General features: G+C 28.9%; 2 protein-coding genes across 2 annotated transcripts; one reads left to right on the plus strand and one right to left on the minus strand.

The window, feature by feature from the left end:
* Positions 1–177: 177 nt before the first annotated feature.
* Positions 178–15,118, plus strand: LOC135925417 (RCC1-like G exchanging factor-like protein). The gene is made up of 7 exons (XM_065460723.1): positions 178–243; positions 291–522; positions 567–684; positions 5,057–5,234; positions 12,249–12,391; positions 13,175–13,646; positions 14,778–15,118. The coding sequence occupies exons 1-7, from the start codon at positions 179–181 to the stop codon at positions 15,052–15,054; spliced, it is 1,485 nt and encodes a 494-aa protein (XP_065316795.1). The 5' UTR covers position 178; the 3' UTR covers positions 15,055–15,118.
* Positions 10,269–11,477, minus strand: LOC135925378 (uncharacterized). The gene is made up of 10 exons (XM_065460659.1): positions 11,350–11,477; positions 11,130–11,307; positions 11,016–11,075; positions 10,864–10,923; positions 10,765–10,809; positions 10,664–10,723; positions 10,583–10,612; positions 10,505–10,543; positions 10,401–10,460; positions 10,269–10,357 (listed from the first exon to the last, which is right to left on the minus strand). The coding sequence occupies exons 1-10, from the start codon at positions 11,410–11,412 to the stop codon at positions 10,269–10,271; spliced, it is 684 nt and encodes a 227-aa protein (XP_065316731.1). The 5' UTR covers positions 11,413–11,477.
* Positions 15,119–18,543: the final 3,425 nt, after the last annotated feature.

Raw genomic sequence — 18,543 nt, forward strand, 5'->3', positions numbered from 1 at the left:
TGATGTAATACGTACTATAATCTGTTACCATGACAAATAAATAAAATAAATATAATGATATATTTCTACGTAGAGGATTTAATTATTAGTGTTATCTAATGATATCAACCAAACATTTTAGCAGATGCTTTATACTTTTTAATTTATAGAATAATGACATTCATTCATATAAATACATATGCTTAAAAAATTGAATGCTAGGTTTTATAGCTTAATATACTTACGTGATTTATCGAAAAACAAGTAATATATTTGATGATTGTTTCAATATATGTTATCATTGGTGATAGAGAATCTATTATAAATTATAATAAGAATTTACTTGAAAATAACACCACTGAAAACGAAAGTTTAAATGTATCAGATCAACATGTATCAAAGCTAAGGACAAGAGCTTATATATGGGGTGGAGGGTATTATGGAGCCTTAGGTAACGAAAGATTATTGAGGCCCAAAGTTGGTAAAAATATTAGATATAGTGTCAAGGCTCCTATGCATCTTTATTTTGCTGATAAATATAAAGTAAACATAGACTTGGTATTTATAGTTAAAAAAAATTTGTTTAGATAAAAAATATAGCTTGTGGATATGGATACACAATGTTTGTATCAAATAAAAAGCTATATGGATGTGGTATAAATGTAAATTCTCAAATAGGCTTTCATGAAGCTAGAAAAAACTCAGGTTTATTTTAATGTTTATATTATTTATTATGAAAGTTATAAATTGTTGCAAATAACTTGGAATACTAAGATGCAAAAGAAAGCACTTATATAACATTTTAGATAACAATGATAACAGATACTGTTATTACCAACCAATAAGATTTTAGACAAAATAATATTTTGCTTATGGTTGGGGGTAGAAAGGTTTGGACCTCTCTTTTCTAAATTTTGAGGTATAATATTATTTTTGCTAAGATCTTATTCAGGCTATTTTTAAAATGTATTTAACAACACTAAACACAGAATACTGATATCATCCATATATGATAATGATACCAAAAAAATAATAGTGTAATATATTGAAAAGGCATAGATTTAACATCAAATTGTTTTTAAAAATTATTTATCATCTCTAATTATTATTATATTTTAAATTTACAGTAAAAAAAGAGAAAAAGAAACTCTTTTTTATCAGCTTATATTCCATGGGCAGTTATTCAAATCTATTCTGTTAACTAAAAGGACAAATAACATGTCTCCAAAACTTTATAATTTATTAAAAATAAAACTGTTTATATAAAGAAAATACATAACACTCATGAACATAAATCACCAAAATATAACATGCGAATACAGAATATATAGTATATATTTAATCATCTTTTAACTCATATAATTCCCGGTTATAACATCTTCTCACATTTAACACTCTTCCTATGATGATGTCTACAATAAACTATTCTGTTCTCTGTTCTAACATTGTATTTTGCATAACCAATAGCTTCCTCTACCCCCCTTTCAATTGTCCATCTAAACTTTCCCTTGAACATTAACACATACCATTCTGAATTTATTCGTCTTAATAACGTACCACACCTTTTCATTTCCTTTTCCATTTAATGAATCCAACATTTGTAACTTATTTTTCTCACAAAATCCCTCCAGAGATACATCCTTATCATTCTTATTATCATTATGAAATAATTGATATCCATTTTCACTCTCACCATAATACTTTTCTTTTCTTAGCCACTATTTCATTACTGCAGCCATTCTCTCAGCTTGACTGGAACTTGGGTGGTCTGAAGTCGTAAAAACTTGTTCGATACCAGGTATCTCAAAATGCCTTAAGCGCTACACTTGTAAATGCCGTTCCCCAACAGTTACTATCATCTTTACCATTCCATTTCCAAAAAATTCCTTCAATCTTCCTAAACGATAACTGAAGTTAATCCCAAAACTTTAAGCAGTCAATCTATTTGGAAGAAAACATCTGTTATAAGAAAATATTACTTCTTCCATTCGACCAGATGTATCCTTTCACGTGCCTGGGTTGTCTCCTTCCAATGGTGTCCCTTGCTCCTTCTCGGTAAATTGGACGATACATTGCACGGTTTACGCTATCTACACACCTTTCTAATATTCTTCTGCATCGACTGCCGCCACACAAATTCTCCAGTCCATTGTTTCATTCTGCTTATCCGCATGGAACATTCTGACTACTTTATCCCCGAGTTTTCGCGCTACTATGGTTAAATTACCCCTCATCAAATAATCATCTTTAATGGCTATCTCCAGTTCTGCCGCCTGTTATGGATATTCTTTCTTTTCCCAACTTTTCTCTCTCTCCCATTAAACATTGCTTAATTTTCTTCAACTCCTCATTCTTCTAGTGTGCTTTTGCTTTATTTCCTGCCACGTCACTGGAACATGCCCGATAGATAATTTTCTAACTACTCCGTTATCATAATTATCCTTCATGTCCGTGACATCTTCATTGCATAATCTTGATGATGATAATAATTAATCTTTCCAGGTCCATAACGTACTTCCACATTGAAAATATTTCCGACCAACAGCAGCCACCGCTGGAATCTAGGATATCAAGGGCTCATAATCAGTATATAAATGTTGGATTCGTTAAAAGGAGTAAGAAATGAAAAGGCTGGGTACGTTAATGAAGTCGGAGGTGTATGTATTAATGTTCAAAGGAAAGTTTAAGTGTGCGATTGTAAGGGAGGGGGGGGGCTTGGAGGAATTAATTGGAAATGAAAAATTCAATGTTAGAATATAGAGTGGAATAGTTTTAGTTTATTGTAGGTATCGGGATCAATTGAGGCATAGGGAAGAGTGTTAAAGTTGGGAAGATGTTATAATCGGGGATTATATGAGTGAAATGATGACTAAATAGATACTATATATTTTATCGATTTATATTCATGCATGAGTGTTAGGTATCTTTTTATACAAACAGTTTTGTTGTTATTTTTTTATTGCAACTTGGATAAAAGGAAAATTATTAAAAAAATTGTGATGTATAGACATGTTTCTATGAATATTATATTGAATAGAAGAACCTTTGTTTAAATAGTTGGCACATTTGAACTATTGAAAAGCCCTTATTTCCAACTATTGAAAAACCCTTATTTCCTTTCTTATTCACTATTTTTCGTTTACTTCAAATTCGGTAATCCTTTATTTTTCTTTTATTTCCACACAAACAAATAAAATACAAAAAATACAAGATAAACTAATATCAAAAAAAAATCAATAATATAATCATCGTTTTTTTCGCGCTTTTATATATTTTTCTTTTCACAATCTCATTGCTATTTATTTATTTATTTCCAGTCAATCAATTTTCTTTATTTATTTATTTAATCTTTTATTATTATCGATTCCTTATCATTATTATAATTTGCCATTATACTTATTTCATTTGGAGCGTCGGATCAAGGTCTATTGCGATGATCCATGGAACGAGGAGAGAGGGGGAAGATGACCAAGAGCCAGCGCATCGTCAAAGGGAAGCCAGCGGGAATCAAATGGTGTGGCCAGTGGTAGACTTAACAAATGAAAATGAGGCCCCAAACGAGGTGGCGGTGGAAAATAATCTAACGCGGGGGAAGTTACAGAGGACACGGCGGCCGAACATATGGGGAATAGTCAAAGAGTGAGGAAGACCGAGGAATTACGGGATCTAGCGACGGTCCTGGATGACTTTGAAGGCTTCGATAACGAGCTAGGTAGCTGGTTGGACGTAATGATAAATGATTCAGAGTGAGGCAACCTCTGGGAGGCGGATGCAGAGGTCGCCTCTTCTGATGGGTGGCATGTTAAGGTGGGAAGATATCACGACCAAAACCTCCAAATGAAATAAGTATAATGGCAAATTATACCAATGATAAGGAAAATAATAAAAGATTAAATAAATAAAGAAAATTGATTGACTGGAAATAAATAAATAGATAGCAATGAGATTGTGAAAAGAAAAATATATAAAAGCGCGAAATAAGAACGTGGAATATATGGTTTCCACGGAGGAAATTTTTATTTAATAATTTACGAAGTTTAATTACCATTTTTGAGTATTGGCCAACTTGTATCGGATAAAATTGAAAATATCAGTCGATACTTATAATGACATATGCTTAGTAACTTTATCGATGTATCTCTGAAATATTTATATATTTTATTTTTTTTTAAAGTATTTATCATGAAATTTATTTAAATTATAATATTATTACAATTAATGTTATCTTATAAAAAGCGAAAATTATATTTCGAAATATATCAAATAAATATATATGTTAGCGGCAATGAGTTATTTTTTTTCAACTTTAAATCATTTTTTGGGCGCGTTTTTAAAAATTTCAAAATCTGATTTTTACCTGAAATGTGTGCCGACATTTCAAGTCCGTTTGATAGCGGCTCATACCTATGGAACCTACCTTATTGATTTCAGATAAATTTTCCCATGAATTTTTAAACTTAATATAATTTAATTTATATTAAATTTTGTATATTTTTTTATATAAATTATAAAACTTAATATAATTTATATTAAATTTTGTATATTTTATATAAATTTTAAAACTTAATATAATTTATATTAAATTTTGTATATTTTTTTATATAAATTAATAAAACTTAATATAATTTATATTAAATTTTGTATATTTTTTATATAAATTATAAAACTTAATATAATTTATATTAAATTTTGTATATTTTTTTATATAAATTATAAATAAAACTTAATATAATTTATATTAAATTTTGTATATTTTTTATATAAATTATAAAACTTAATATAGTTTATATTAAATTTTGTATATTTTTTTATATAGATTATAAATGACTCGAAAATTAACTGTAAAATTATCTACAATTCCTAATATTAGGTATTCTAAATATACTGGTATACATTTTCCTTAAAATCAAATTATTTTTTTAAATTTAAAAAAAAAATGCGCTTAAAAAAGTGATTTAAAAGGTTGAAAAAAAAATAACACATTGCCGCTAACATATAAATATTATGATGTGTTATGGGGATGGACAAAAAAAAATTTACTGGCGCGTTGATTATTATTTTATTTTAATAATTCAAGGAAAAGGTCTAAATTTTATATTGGAACCCGTGCCCATCATGATACCCTCCGACCGAATTATTAAAGCGGCAGCTGGACAAAATCATACCCTAGTTTTAACTTCGGACGGCGTTTTTTCTTTCGGTTGTAATCGATTCGGACAATGTGCTCGGGAGGTTATAACCGATGAGAACTATGAGTAAAATAAATTTATCTTTTTTAAACCGCGTTTTAATTATCAATCATTTTATTTTCCTTCTTACGCTACTCTACTACTAGAGGTCTGCGAATGCCTATTTTGAATAAATTCTGGCCGAATAATAATTTTCCTTAAAAAAATATCCGGGCGGGCCTGAAAATGTGAAACCCGGGCCGAGCCTGCGAATTATATTTCTGCAAGTCTTTGATATACATAATCCAAATACCAATTAATGTCAATAGCGTCATAGTAGAGGCTGGGAATCAATATTTTTTTTAAAAAATCCAAGATTAACGAAATATTGTATTGGTATTGGTTCTAAAAAATATTGGTATTGTAATGTAACTATATCTTGTTTTCGTGTTGATAGATTTGGTATTTATTGGTTATTGGTTTGAATTTATATTGACTTATTTGGTTTGGATTCATATTATTGATAAACAAAAGGTGTAAAAAATAGTGATAAATAAAATAAATGTATATATATCACAATGAAAAAGAATTATAAAAATATATTACTGTCAATTTGCGTGAAAATACAGTACTTAAGATTGATAGGAAATTCAATAGCGTTTTTCTGTATGACCTATTATGGGTTATGCCTTCTTCAATTATAATAACCAAATGAATAGATAATGTAATACTTTTTTTTCCATAATAACGGATCAGTCATGAACCAAGCAATAATTTGAAGGAAAAATTTTTCACTTAAAGAAATTACATGTAAATAAGTGTATACCCGAAATTGAAAGAAATAAATAAAATATAGGGCTTACATATTGAATCTACGAATAAAAAAAATATTAAATTAATTTTATATATTTAATCTATTTTTTTTTCAACTAAATATTGGTAATGGTTTATATCGTTTTTTAAAAAACAATATTTCAAACCAATATGTTTTAGATAATTTTTGATTGTTAATGGTTTTGTAAAATTAAGAAGAATATATTAGCATTGGTCCCATCCCAAACTCATAGTTACTTATTTCGATTTTGAGCCGATTTTTTAAAAACGGCTAACTCACTGTTTTAGCTAGAAAAAAAATATCGCCTAAGCTTCGAGATTCCTCTTTTATAAATCCAAACCTCTGTGCCATCTATGAGAGCAAAGATCTTCAGGTTTGCGTAATATTTTTCTGGATAAAGTATTAAGTTAGCCGTTCGTAAAAAATAGGCTTAAATCGAGCTTTAGGAACAAGTGAAAAATTTGTGGATACAAGTACGATATTTTGTTCAGATCATAATTGTCGCAAGTTACTCGAAGATAAGATCTCTAATCTCTTACTTGTTTCTAGCTAATTTTTTTATTATATTTCTCCTCAGCTCAACCTTTGCTATATCTTCTTTGTGCTTTGTGTTGTTAAACGGCTCGATTTAAACCGATTTTTAAAAAACGGCTAACTCGATATTTTAGCCAGAAAAGTATGGTCCAATGCCTCGAGATTTCGTCTAATAGATGTTCACCAACCTTTGGTGCCACCTATGAGCAAAATCTTAAGGCATGCATAATAGTTTTCCTAATAAAATTATTGAGTTGAACGTTTGACAACACTACTCTAGCTTTGTATTTGGTTAGGGTCCGCCAGATCGTATGAACATTTATGAAAAAACGTCAAATGACCTAAAATGGCCACAAATATATTTGAAGCGATTTTAATATTTGTATAATTTTGAAATGATGTAACAGATTAGACAAATAAATTAAAATATACTTTTTATTTTAAATAAAATTAAATATAAATGTAAATTGCTAAATGGTAATTAATATAGATTATATACAATTAATATTATAATAATTGTATATAAAATATATGATCATATTTTATATTAATAATAGAAAAGAATATATTAAAAAATTTAATTAATTAAGATAATATATTATAAATTGCAGATAATTTACAATATTTTAGAAAACTCTTCTAGATCTATTAATATATAACAGACAGCATGATTATACTATAAATATATCTTTAAATCAGTGACGAAGCAAAATAAAAAAATGCTTATTTTTTTTATTATATTTTTTTTCCTTACTTAATTAATGTTTAATAATTGTAATTATGTTATTGAAAATTTATTATGATTATCAGAGTTGTATAAAAAGTATATGCATCTATATACTATTTCAAAGGTATCTGTTTATAGATACTTTTTAAGATACATTTTGATATACTTTTATTTAACGCCTTTTTATCTAAAAAATAAAAATATTTAGATGCAAATTTTATGTTATATGTATGAGCATATAATTTAAATTAATATATATTATAAAAATATTAAGACTAATATAATAAAAAAATATATATATAATATTAAAACTCATATATAGAAATTTTTTTCCCATTATCTATAGATATCAGTTCAAGATTGTGAAGGATATTCTTATCATGCAAAGGAATTTATAAATCCTTGCTTAGACATGACGCCTATTAATTATAAACAATACCCAGAGTTGGGCAGGTCATCCGGAAAAAGAATCTAGATACAGATTCTTTGTGAAAAAATGAATCTTAGATATAGATACTAATATCTTTTTCAAAATATCAAAAAGATACAAGATAAAAGATACTTGTATCTTTTATACTTCTAAATTATCATTACCAATTAAATTAGAATAGTTTGTAAAATACAGTTTTTATTATTTATTTGTGAAGAACATAACATTCATATAATAAGAATGAATATTTACAATAATTACTAAAATATCTAATGATGAGTTGATTATAATAATCAGGTATTTTAATATTAGTATTAGCCCATTCTTAGCATAGATGAAGGGAGACTAGTATTTTTAATGGGAGTTGAAATATTAATTTGCAAAAGAGTATTTAAAATAAATTCATTATTTTATAAGATAATCAAATTTTTCAAATATTTATAATTGGACTTTTGCCGTTTCGGCATACTTAACATTGTGCCAAAACTAAATAACCTTTCAATTGGAGCTGATGAAGGTATTTGCAGTATTATATTTATAAAAAATTTCCCATTATATTCAAATCATACTTATTAAAAATTTCAAAAAGATACTGAGTACAAGATAAAAATATTTTTGACTTCGATTGAAAAAAAGTTATTAAAAAATTTAAAATCTAGCAATAACTATTATAATTCTGTGTTTGATCATTTTACTCAAAAACAAAAACGAATTATACTTATTTATATATTTTAATCTTTTTATGGTTTGACTAAAAATAAAAATTCTATTGCTTCCCTAGTAGTGAATTTGACGCTTCGTCACTGCTTTGAAACTATATAAATATTGAAGTTTATCATAAGTACTCTAAAATTTAAGTGGCACGCTTTTACCTGGTAAGAAAATTCAACTTATTTAAGAATGAACATAAAGTAGTAATAATAATTTTAGGGATTTATTTATTATTTATGTCATAAAAAATTTTAAATAAATATTAAAAATAATATATTTCCATTGCGATTATTATAAGTTAACATATTAGTATAGCGCTATATAAATATGATTTAAAACATGGTATGGAAATTTATTAAAAATGGTTTAGTGCGTGTTAACTATATAAATAAAATGTCGATGACGAAACAATATGATAAGGTATATGTAAAAAAAAAAATTAAAAACTATAAATTTTGAAAATGACGTATACCACCTCTGTCAAACCCGACTATAAATACTCGGATTAATAGTAATGTTATCCTTTATTGACAATATAAAACAATATAGTTAGACAATGGCAGAAAAATTAGAGTGATTTGATTTTTTTGAATATAAAAATTTTGATATTTTTTCCAAATATTCTATAGGGGTAAAAAAACCTCCACAGTATAGTATTATATTTTCCTTAATTTTATCGTCTAATATACAATATTTTTTTTCTTCTTTCCGTAACCTTTCTGCCATCATCTAATTGGATTAATTTCAAGTCCATATCTTGTTCTATAATTTTTATGGTGTCAATAAAGAGATAAATATTAGGATGCGAATAAGGAATGTATTCTCTTAATGAACGATGAAACCCTTCCACATGGTTAATTCGTCCTCACGCCCCTAATATCAAATGTATTCCACATTTGATATTTAAATTTTGCATTAAAATTAATCCAAGTATTTTCAAAATAGTTTAAAAAATCATGTATTGAATTTATTCTAAAAACTTCAGCTTGTCGCCGAAGATCGTTAATTAAAAATTGCACATCCCTTTCTAACAAAAAAGGAATGGCCATTATAATTCGAAAAAATTTTTTTATTTCAATATTTTGTCTAAATAGTCGGGTTAGATGACTATCTTGAATGCGCCTAATAACGCACTGACAGAAGTGGAAATAACAGCCCTTAACTATAATAGTGCGAAAAACAACTTTAAGGGCTAAGTATACGCCAATTTCAAAATCAATAGTGGCAAAACGGGGGGAAAAAAATAACCCTAAAGATAAACAATGATTTTTTAATAATAAAAACATATTTAAATAAGTATTTTTATATTTATCTGGCAATAAAATATATACACAAATAATTAAAGTATGATTAATTAAAATAGAGATAGTATAAAATTGTTTAAATAATTTAGGAGAGGCATTAAAAGTACCGTCTAAAAAAATTTTTTCAGCCAAACATAGGCGTGATAAAAGTTTATAAGTTGTAAAAATAAATATTTTATTATCTTCACTATTAAAAAATAAAAACTGTCTCCGTTCAATTGTTAATTTGTGTTCATCATGTAAAATAATACTGGAATTATTTATAGGGATTGAAGGTCTAGTTGACTGAACAACTCGACCCATTATAGATTTCACCGCCAAAAATGTTGGCAAAGTCTTTGGATGATTTATACAATATAAATCTAATTTTCTTGTCCTCATGACTTTTTGATAAATTTTTAGAATACTCAAATGAGTATCTATATTTATTTGGTCTTTTAGAAGATTTATTGTTACAAGAAAGTGGTAATACTCCTCGTCATCGAGGTGGTTATGTGTTTGGGTCACAGTAAAATGTGACCCAAATTTACCCCTACCCTTACAAGTATTCTTTCGGCATTTGTAATATAGGTCGCCGAAATCATGGCTGTATAAATAATTTGTTATAATATATCATTTTTTTGTTGTTTTTTGATGTTATAAAACTATATTGATTGTTTTGAATGATAGCTATGTTTAAAAATGATATAAATATCTATAAGATACTATTTACTTGGACTATTGATAATTCTGTTATGGGCATCTATTTCTTCCATTACCTCTGGGTTCATAACTTTGTTAAAAAATTGATAGCACAAATATATAATTGAAATTTACTTGGACTATTTGTGATGTCCAAAACTTGTAGATTAAGAGCTTTAAAAAATTATTGTAAATATATATATGATATTTTACTTTGGCATTCTGCAGTGCATACATTTGATGCTATAATATAAATACACATGATTCAGTAATTAAGTTTTTAATTTTTTATACTTGGTGAAAATAATGATATATTTGTCTGTGTAGAGGCGTCCATTAATAGAGTATTGTCAGCTAAAATATATTTATATGAAATATTTAGCTATAAAAATCACTTTGTGTTGATATCGATATATATCTTTTCTTAGGGCAATCAGAGTCTTAAAGAAATAAAAATTTGAGCATATAAGATAATATAAATCACAATTATTTACCTTGAACAGGGAGTTTCATAGATGGACCTTGAAAGTCAGAGGTTAGACTTAGAGAATCATCTAAATTGGAATATTAATTGGATAATATATGTTAAAATATTTATACCTATAATTTGAGTATTTAAAATAATTTATAAATCACAATTATTTACCTTGAACAGGGAGTTTCATAGATGGACCTTGAAAGTCAGAGGTTAGACTTAGAGAATCATCTAAATTGGAATATTAATTGGATAATATATGGTAAAATATTTATAACTATTTACTTTGAATTGGCTTGCATGTTTCTAAATGTTTTACAGTGATACTAAATTCAGTATTACTAAATTTAGCTCTTCCTCCACATCTTCTTCTGCATGTGTAATATATAGCGTTCTTTCCATATTTATGGAAGATATAATCATATCCTGCATAAATTATGCAATCTTTATTTTTACTAGTTTTCTAAAAAAATTAATTATTATATGAAAATTAAATAATATATACTTTAATTTCCAATTTTCTTATTGATAATTGTTGCGATTTAGCATTAATCTCTTGGATTTTCATAATTATTTTGGGAACAAACTACTTTGGGAACGAACTATTGCAAATTGGCTTTTTTTTGGGAACGAACTATTGCAATTACGACAAAAAACCTATTTCCTAAATTTTCATACGAATTAGAGGGACGATACCGTAGATACCATTCAATTAATCACAGCCCGCTTAATATTATTATCTATGTTATGAGTCTCGGTGAAATTTGATTAGATAATTTCTTCTAAATCCAAAATGTGCTAATGAAGGGCTATGTGTATAGCAAATCGTAACAATCTATTTACTAAATAATATAGTATGTCAACAAAGCATCTTCTTTTATTTGTGATAATATAAATACAGTTATCATTTTCGTTATCGGTCATTGGCGCCGGTCAAAAGTGAAAACATCGGTTAATACTGCCAACCAGTATCCAAATTTTACTGTATATTTTATTATTGATATCATTATATTCATGTTTTTAATTACAATAAGTGGTTTGGTTATATCAATGATATATAATAATACCTAGATTCACGATGCATTCATTAAAAGTGTGCATCAATGAAAAAAAAGCTGAGGACGCCAATTGAAAATTTTAAACGAGAGGCCAATTTATTCCTATGCCCGGCGCAAACTTTATGAAAGAATTGCCCTGATCATCGAGGAAGCAGTTTTTAACATGAGAATAATTATTATATGGGTTACCAAAATGGCGGGCCCAGCTGATTTGCAAACGACGCTCAAGTGCATTATTACGAATGCAACGTTCGTCTAGGTATTATTATACGTCATCGGGTTATATACATATTATTTTTTGAACTTTTTTTTTTAATTACAATATAAAAATGTTGTTATTGAATAGGAATAATCCCTTGATTTATAAGATACCATCGAAACACTTTGATTCGCCAGTCAACGACGTAGTGTGCGGCGAAAATACGTCATATTTTTTGACCGCTTCCGGTCTACTCTATTCCTGCGGGCATGGATTATACGGACAAATAGGTTTTTTATTTTTAAAAGTTAAGAGAAATTAAAATATATACTTGCGGGTGGTTTTTTTTTTAAAGCCAATCCGGACAATATTTCAAAAAAAATTTAAACATTTGGCTGGGTGAGCCAGCGAATCGAAAATATTTTTAATAGGCAGCCCGGAGGTAACTCTTTATCAGCCCGGTTTTAAAAATTATTTTATTTTCTGGCTCTACCCCTTACCCGAGTTTGTTTTTTTAACTCATTCGATTTAAGCACCCGGCCCTGATGATATGGGCAGATTTTGCAAAACGGCCCGATTAAGATTTTAGCTAAAAGAATATTATGTAAGCATCAAGGTTCAGCGAATAGATGTGACAAACATTTCCGCCAGCTATGTGCAAAATCTTTTAGGATCACCTAATGTTATTTTGGTCATAATCGTAATCGACGCGTAGCGGGCTTTTTAACAACACAAGCTGATATAGTATTTTTGTAAATATTGTTTCCGAGGGCAAGTTCAAAAAAAATGTGAGAAAAGGGGGGTTGAGTGTTTTAAAGTTATCCATAACGTTATTTTTTTTTTTAAACTTGGCGATATAAATTTAGTAAACTACAGTTTCAGTTTTTTTTTATTTACCGGTCAGTTCCATTCCGTTTCTTAGTTTAAAAAAACGGTTTCACACCGTTTTGAAAGAAACCGATTTGAAAGTATCTCTAACTGTTCGGTTCGACACCCCCTGATAATGTAATAAAACTTAATTCATTTACCCTCTCAAATTACCATATACTAGTTAAATTGAAACCCATCTTCAGGTGACGGTCAGATGAACCTCATGAACCCCGTTCCTGTCCTATTAAACTTCGCTTCTTCCTCCGATACTACCATGCTCTCAAACGACGATAAGATAATCAAGGTAGCCTGTAGAAGCAATACAACCATGGCTCTCACGGCGAAGGGTAAAGTTTTCGCTTGGGGGTCCGGGGAGCATTCCCAGTTCACGCTTTTCTCTGATCTAAAGTCCAGATCTAATATATTGGAGGGTCATAAATTCGACTTGAGTGCCACTAATTTTCCCCGCCCGTTACTGTTATTCGATTCTCCCGACGAACGCGATTGTAAAGATGTACCAAAGGATAATGCTGCAATTTCGAACCACGGAACCATTAAGGGTCGCCAAATAGTCGATATCGCGTGCACAAATAGCATGTGCTGCGTCTTAGACGGGCCAACGGGGACTTTACATGTTTGGGGCATGGGGCCATTAGGACTGGGGCCACTCGTTAAGTTTGTTATATTATTTATATTAACATAACTATTTTATAATATTTAATTTCACAATTATCTTATGAAGGGTGATTTGTGAGTTTTTTAAAATAAATATGGAGAATACATTCTTATTTTTCATCCCTGGAAATTCCAGCTTTACTCGGGTATGTCAATTTTCCTTTTGATCCCCCCCTCCTCCACTCTTTAAGACCCATTATTCCTATTTCTCCCCTTATCATATTCAGCCAAGTTGTTTTTAGTCTTCCTCGAAGCCCTAGATCCCATTACTTCTCGAGGTGCATTTCTTCACCCAATCATTTTTTGTTTCAACGGGCCCAAATCACCTCAATCTATTTCCACGTCCCCACTCCAATCCGATTGTTCTATTCCAATCCTTTCTCATCCTCGTTTCTTTTCTCTCTCCCTCTAAGATACCTGTAACACCCATCTTACTATTCTCATCTCTGTTTTTTTTTCTAATTTAGTTTCGTGTACCACTTTGACTCGTGTTTCATTTCCCCGGACTGTACGGCTTCTTACACAGGCTTACGTAAATTATTCCTTTTCAATTTTCAGAGAGAGGGGCGGCGTTTTTATTTGTTAAATTAGGTGACCTATCTCTCCTTCCACGCGTAGAAAGTTAAATTAGGGTAGAGGTTTTCTTTCTGCCGAACTTTTTCAAATATTTAGACGATGGGAAAGCTATGAATGGGTTAAAAATGTTTTAAGCGCTCGATGGGAAGGGCTGGCTTATTAAAAATTAATTGGTTGTTAATCTTTGGACAACGGCTAGTGGTGGGCTGGTAGACCCAGCATTTTTAAGCTAATGGGCGGGTGGTCGAATTTCTTTCACAACCATGAGCGGATGGATTAAATTCTTGGTGCGGACCAGCTATCGTGCTTCCAAACCGACTCCCTCAAAAAATAAACTTCTTCTAGTAGGGTGAGCATCTTCTTATCTCTGGAGGGGGCTATCTATAATCTTTACCAAACTCCTCTAAATTTATATCGAATACCAATTTCTCTATATTGACTCATGCAATAAATATAACCTTTAAAAATGTATTGGTATTTTAAAAACAGAACATTATTAGTTTAAATATTTAAAATCTTCCTTTTTTTAAAAATAAAATAATAATTATTATCAAGTCATTCTCAGATACCACTCGCCATACCGAAACCCCTATTTTTTGATGAGCCAGTCGTACAAATAGTGGCGGGATATTCTCAGTTTTGCGCTAAAACCCGCGCCGGTAATCTTTTCACATGGGGCGATAATACCTGCGGAGCCCTAGGGTTGGGCCTATTGTACAGCAAAACGACGAAATCCCTCAATCAATACCATTTCCCTCAACAAGTTTCTCTCATGCAAAGAAATATCAAGGACATATCTGCGGGGTACGACCACATAGCGATCGTAGCCTAAGCCTTGAATTTGCGATTTTATAAATATTTCTATTATGCCTATATTAGTATCGTAATCAATTGTACATTTAATAATGTCGTTATAAAAAATAATGTATGAACTACATATTATATTAATAAAAGCTATCGTTTTTTTTGGTGTAACATTATGTGGAAAAGGGTAGGAATACCTTAAAGTTTATTTAATAAATATAAAATATTATCTGTAAACCTGAATGACAGTAGAGAAAACCAAGTAAGAAATTGTGAGAATGGTTTGAAATAGAGGCAATTGAAGGGGCGATGAAAGGAAATTAACTGAGGTTGTTTGGGCATGACGAGTTAACGATGATTGGGCGAAGAAATGTACTTTAATGGAAATAAGGGATTTAAAGGCCACGAGAAAGATCCAAAACGACCTGGATAAATGTGATAGCGGACGATATGCGGTAGAAAGATCTCGCAGAGTGTTACTTAGGACGAAAGAAAGAAAAGGAAGAGGAAACGCCGCCATTAAACGGAGAAGAAGGAGAAGTATAAGTGGTAAACCTGAAATAATTATATATATATAAAACAAAACTATCGTTAGGATTTTTCTTGTATAATGTGGTTCGTTTTAATTTCAAGTTCTGTATAACGCGAATATGATTTAGCTTAAATTTTTTGGGGGAATGACCAGAAATATGTGTATTTTAGCTCTACGCTGATCGATCCCTATCTACAGACTAGTCGGTCGAATCCGGACCTTTGTAAATTTTCATTTCAGATAAGAGTTGGCGGGAAATTTTTTTCTCCAACCGGGATTGAACCCGAGAAATAGGTCCGATGCAATGCTTGTATGTATATCATTTGAAAAATATTTCTCGTTGCCGATGTTAACCAGTTCCATCCAATCTCATACATTTTGTAAATATAAATAAACCTACGCGTCTCCAGCCAGCCTAGGCTTCACGCCGTTACACCTTTCCTCAACCTATTTTACGTAGCGTGTATTTATAAGCGAGTTCTTGGCGATACTTTTCTCTACACACTGCCTGTTTCCTCTAAATTTCCTGCCCCCACATATCTTATCCATTCATTCGGCATTCGCTCTTCGTTTTTCATTTCAATGTCATATATGTTGTGTGTAAGCGATAAAATTTGAATAATCAAGTCGGAAAATATATATATTTAAGATTGTCAAAGACGCGTATTAAATGATTTACAATGTTAAAGAAACAATTTGAACAGAAAAAGTAAAATTAATTGAGAAATGTTATATTATAAGAGCGAAATTTACAATTTTAAATTGTTAGTTTGTTTTGGTAATTGTATGTCATATATTTTAAAGATAAATAAATTCATTTACTTTTGGTGGAATTTTTATGTGCTATAATTGTTGTTTAATTAATAAATAAATTAAATTAATAAATGTGTAATTACATTTAATCCGGCATACAATTCACTTTATAACAATATACATCAATTTCACTTTTCCCACATGAGATCATAAGCATACGAAAGCTAATGGCACTCCTGTGCATCTCTTTGTCCACGTTGGCCCAATAATAAGTTACATTAAATCCACCATAGAAATGAGGCCCTAAAATATAAAAATTAAATTTTTTTAAAAATTTTAATATTGATGATATCGTAATACGCAATAATTAATAAATTAAATGAAAATTAATTATAAATTTAAATTAATTTTGAAGATTTTAAGAAAATTTTAGGTATTTTTTGTAAAACGAAAATTAAAATAAAAAATTATTTAAGGTATATTCTATCAAAAAATTAATATTTTAGATCTTAGATCATTTTGCAAATAGCGTTGTTAAACGGCTCATTTTGAGGCTATTTTAAAAAACGGCTAACTCAATATTTTATTAGGATATGCAAGCCTTAAGATTTTCCTCATAGGTGGCCACAAAGGTTTTTGAACATATATTAACGAAATCTCGAGGCTTAGTTAGCCGTTTTTAATCGGCTAAAAAGGAGCCGTTTAACAACACTATTTGCAAATATCATTCAGAATTATGTTATTATAACCCATATTTTACAATTCTAAAAAAAAAATTGTCAGATTAAATAAAAATGGTTTTAACTTTCCTAAAAAAAAATATTTAATAAGATTTTAAATGCATGTTTTATTTATAAATCTTATGATAAAATTTGCAATTATTTTTTGTGACATTTTCGTCTTTGTAAAATATTAATATACGATACATTTTTTAAATCTCTTTTAGCCAATCATAATTATCTATATTTAGCCTAAATTTCCAGTCTTATAAATTAATAATATAAATTATAGGTAGCGAACTGACATTTTTCTATACTCAACATGCCTCGGTCTACCCTATAAGTTAAATATTTACTACTATCTCACTTGAGTGTAAATGATTAGTTGCAGTAAAGATAGATGAAAATAAAATAATTTTTAAGCATTAAGAGATAAGGGGTCTGGGGGAAACAAAATTTATAGATAAATGGGTTGTAGGGGGGGGGGGGGGTAAATTTAAAAATTTTTTTATAAATGAGCCAGATGGCGGGCTTATTGGCTAAATACCCGCACATTGCAGACCTCTAATCGTGATGAAGCCTTCTATTTTATATAAGCCATTACGATTGCTATTCATTAAAGTAATCGCATTGCTATTCATGGTTCCATATAGTAATGCAATAAAACCCATATTTTTATGTGTTTTTTTATATTTAATTTTTATCCAAAAAATTTATAAATTTATAATTTTTTAAAAAAAATATATATTTTAAAATCTATTACCCCATCTAGCGGATAGTTTATTATCAAAATTAATTTTTAAATTATATATTATCATTATGATTGTTCAGAAGAGTAATTCAACAATAAATCCAATTTATTAAAAAATTAATCTCTATTTTTCTTTTTCAATTTTAATTACGTAAAAAAGAAATATTTAAAAAAAAATAATAATCAATAATAATAATCATAATAATTTATCAATAATATTATATTAATAATGATATTAAAAAAAATGTATACCTACTAGAACATCTCCCTTATTTTTCAGGGATATTCACATACTTATAGTCAAAAAAATTCAAATATTTTAAAAAATAACGATATTGACAATTGTAATTTTTTTCCATCATTGAATTTATAATTTAACATCTTTGCGAGATAAAATTATATTTTTATAGTGCTGAAAACATTTGTAAAAAAATCGAACGCATTCAACATTGATTATTGGCAAAAACGGAACGCGTTCAAGTTCACTTTCATGAACCGTTCAAAATTTTAAGATAAATTTTTTTTATTTTTCAGGGATATTCACATAGTCAAAAAAATTCAAATATTTTAAAAAATAACGATAATGACAATTGTAATTTTTTTCCATCATTGAATTTATAATTTAACATCTTTACGAGATAAAATTATATTTTTATAGTGCTGAAAACATTTGTAAAAAAATCGAACGCATTCAACATTGATTTGGCAAAAACGGAACGCGTTCAAGTTCACTTTCATGAACCGTTCAAAATTTTAAGATAA

Source organism: Gordionus sp. m RMFG-2023, chromosome 2, assembly GCF_954871325.1.
Source record: "Gordionus sp. m RMFG-2023 chromosome 2, tfGorSpeb1-WG-v2, whole genome shotgun sequence".
In the NCBI taxonomy this organism is placed as follows: Eukaryota; Metazoa; Nematomorpha; class Gordioida; order Chordodea; family Parachordodidae; genus Gordionus; species Gordionus sp. m RMFG-2023.

What these genes read in the sequence shown, in the direction of transcription:
- LOC135925417 (XM_065460723.1), top strand. Translation starts at nt 179, where the DNA reads ATGCTTAAAAAATTGAATGCTAGGTTTTATAGCTTAATATACTTACGT. An exon ending in ATTTTGCTGATAAATATAAA is followed by an intron (nt 523 to 566) that starts GTAAACATAGAC and finishes AAATTTGTTTAG; the next exon opens with ATAAAAAATATAGCTTGTGG. An exon ending in ATAACCGATGAGAACTATGA is followed by an intron (nt 5,235 to 12,248) that starts GTAAAATAAATT and finishes GTTATTGAATAG; the next exon opens with GAATAATCCCTTGATTTATA.
- LOC135925378 (XM_065460659.1), bottom strand. Translation starts at nt 11,412, where the DNA reads ATGAAAATCCAAGAGATTAATGCTAAATCGCAACAATTATCAATAAGA. An exon ending in TATGAAACTCCCTGTTCAAG is followed by an intron (nt 10,810 to 10,863) that starts GTAAATAATTGT and finishes TATTTCTTTAAG; the next exon opens with ACTCTGATTGCCCTAAGAAA. An exon ending in ATGCACTGCAGAATGCCAAA is followed by an intron (nt 10,544 to 10,582) that starts GTAAAATATCAT and finishes AATTTTTTAAAG; the next exon opens with CTCTTAATCTACAAGTTTTG.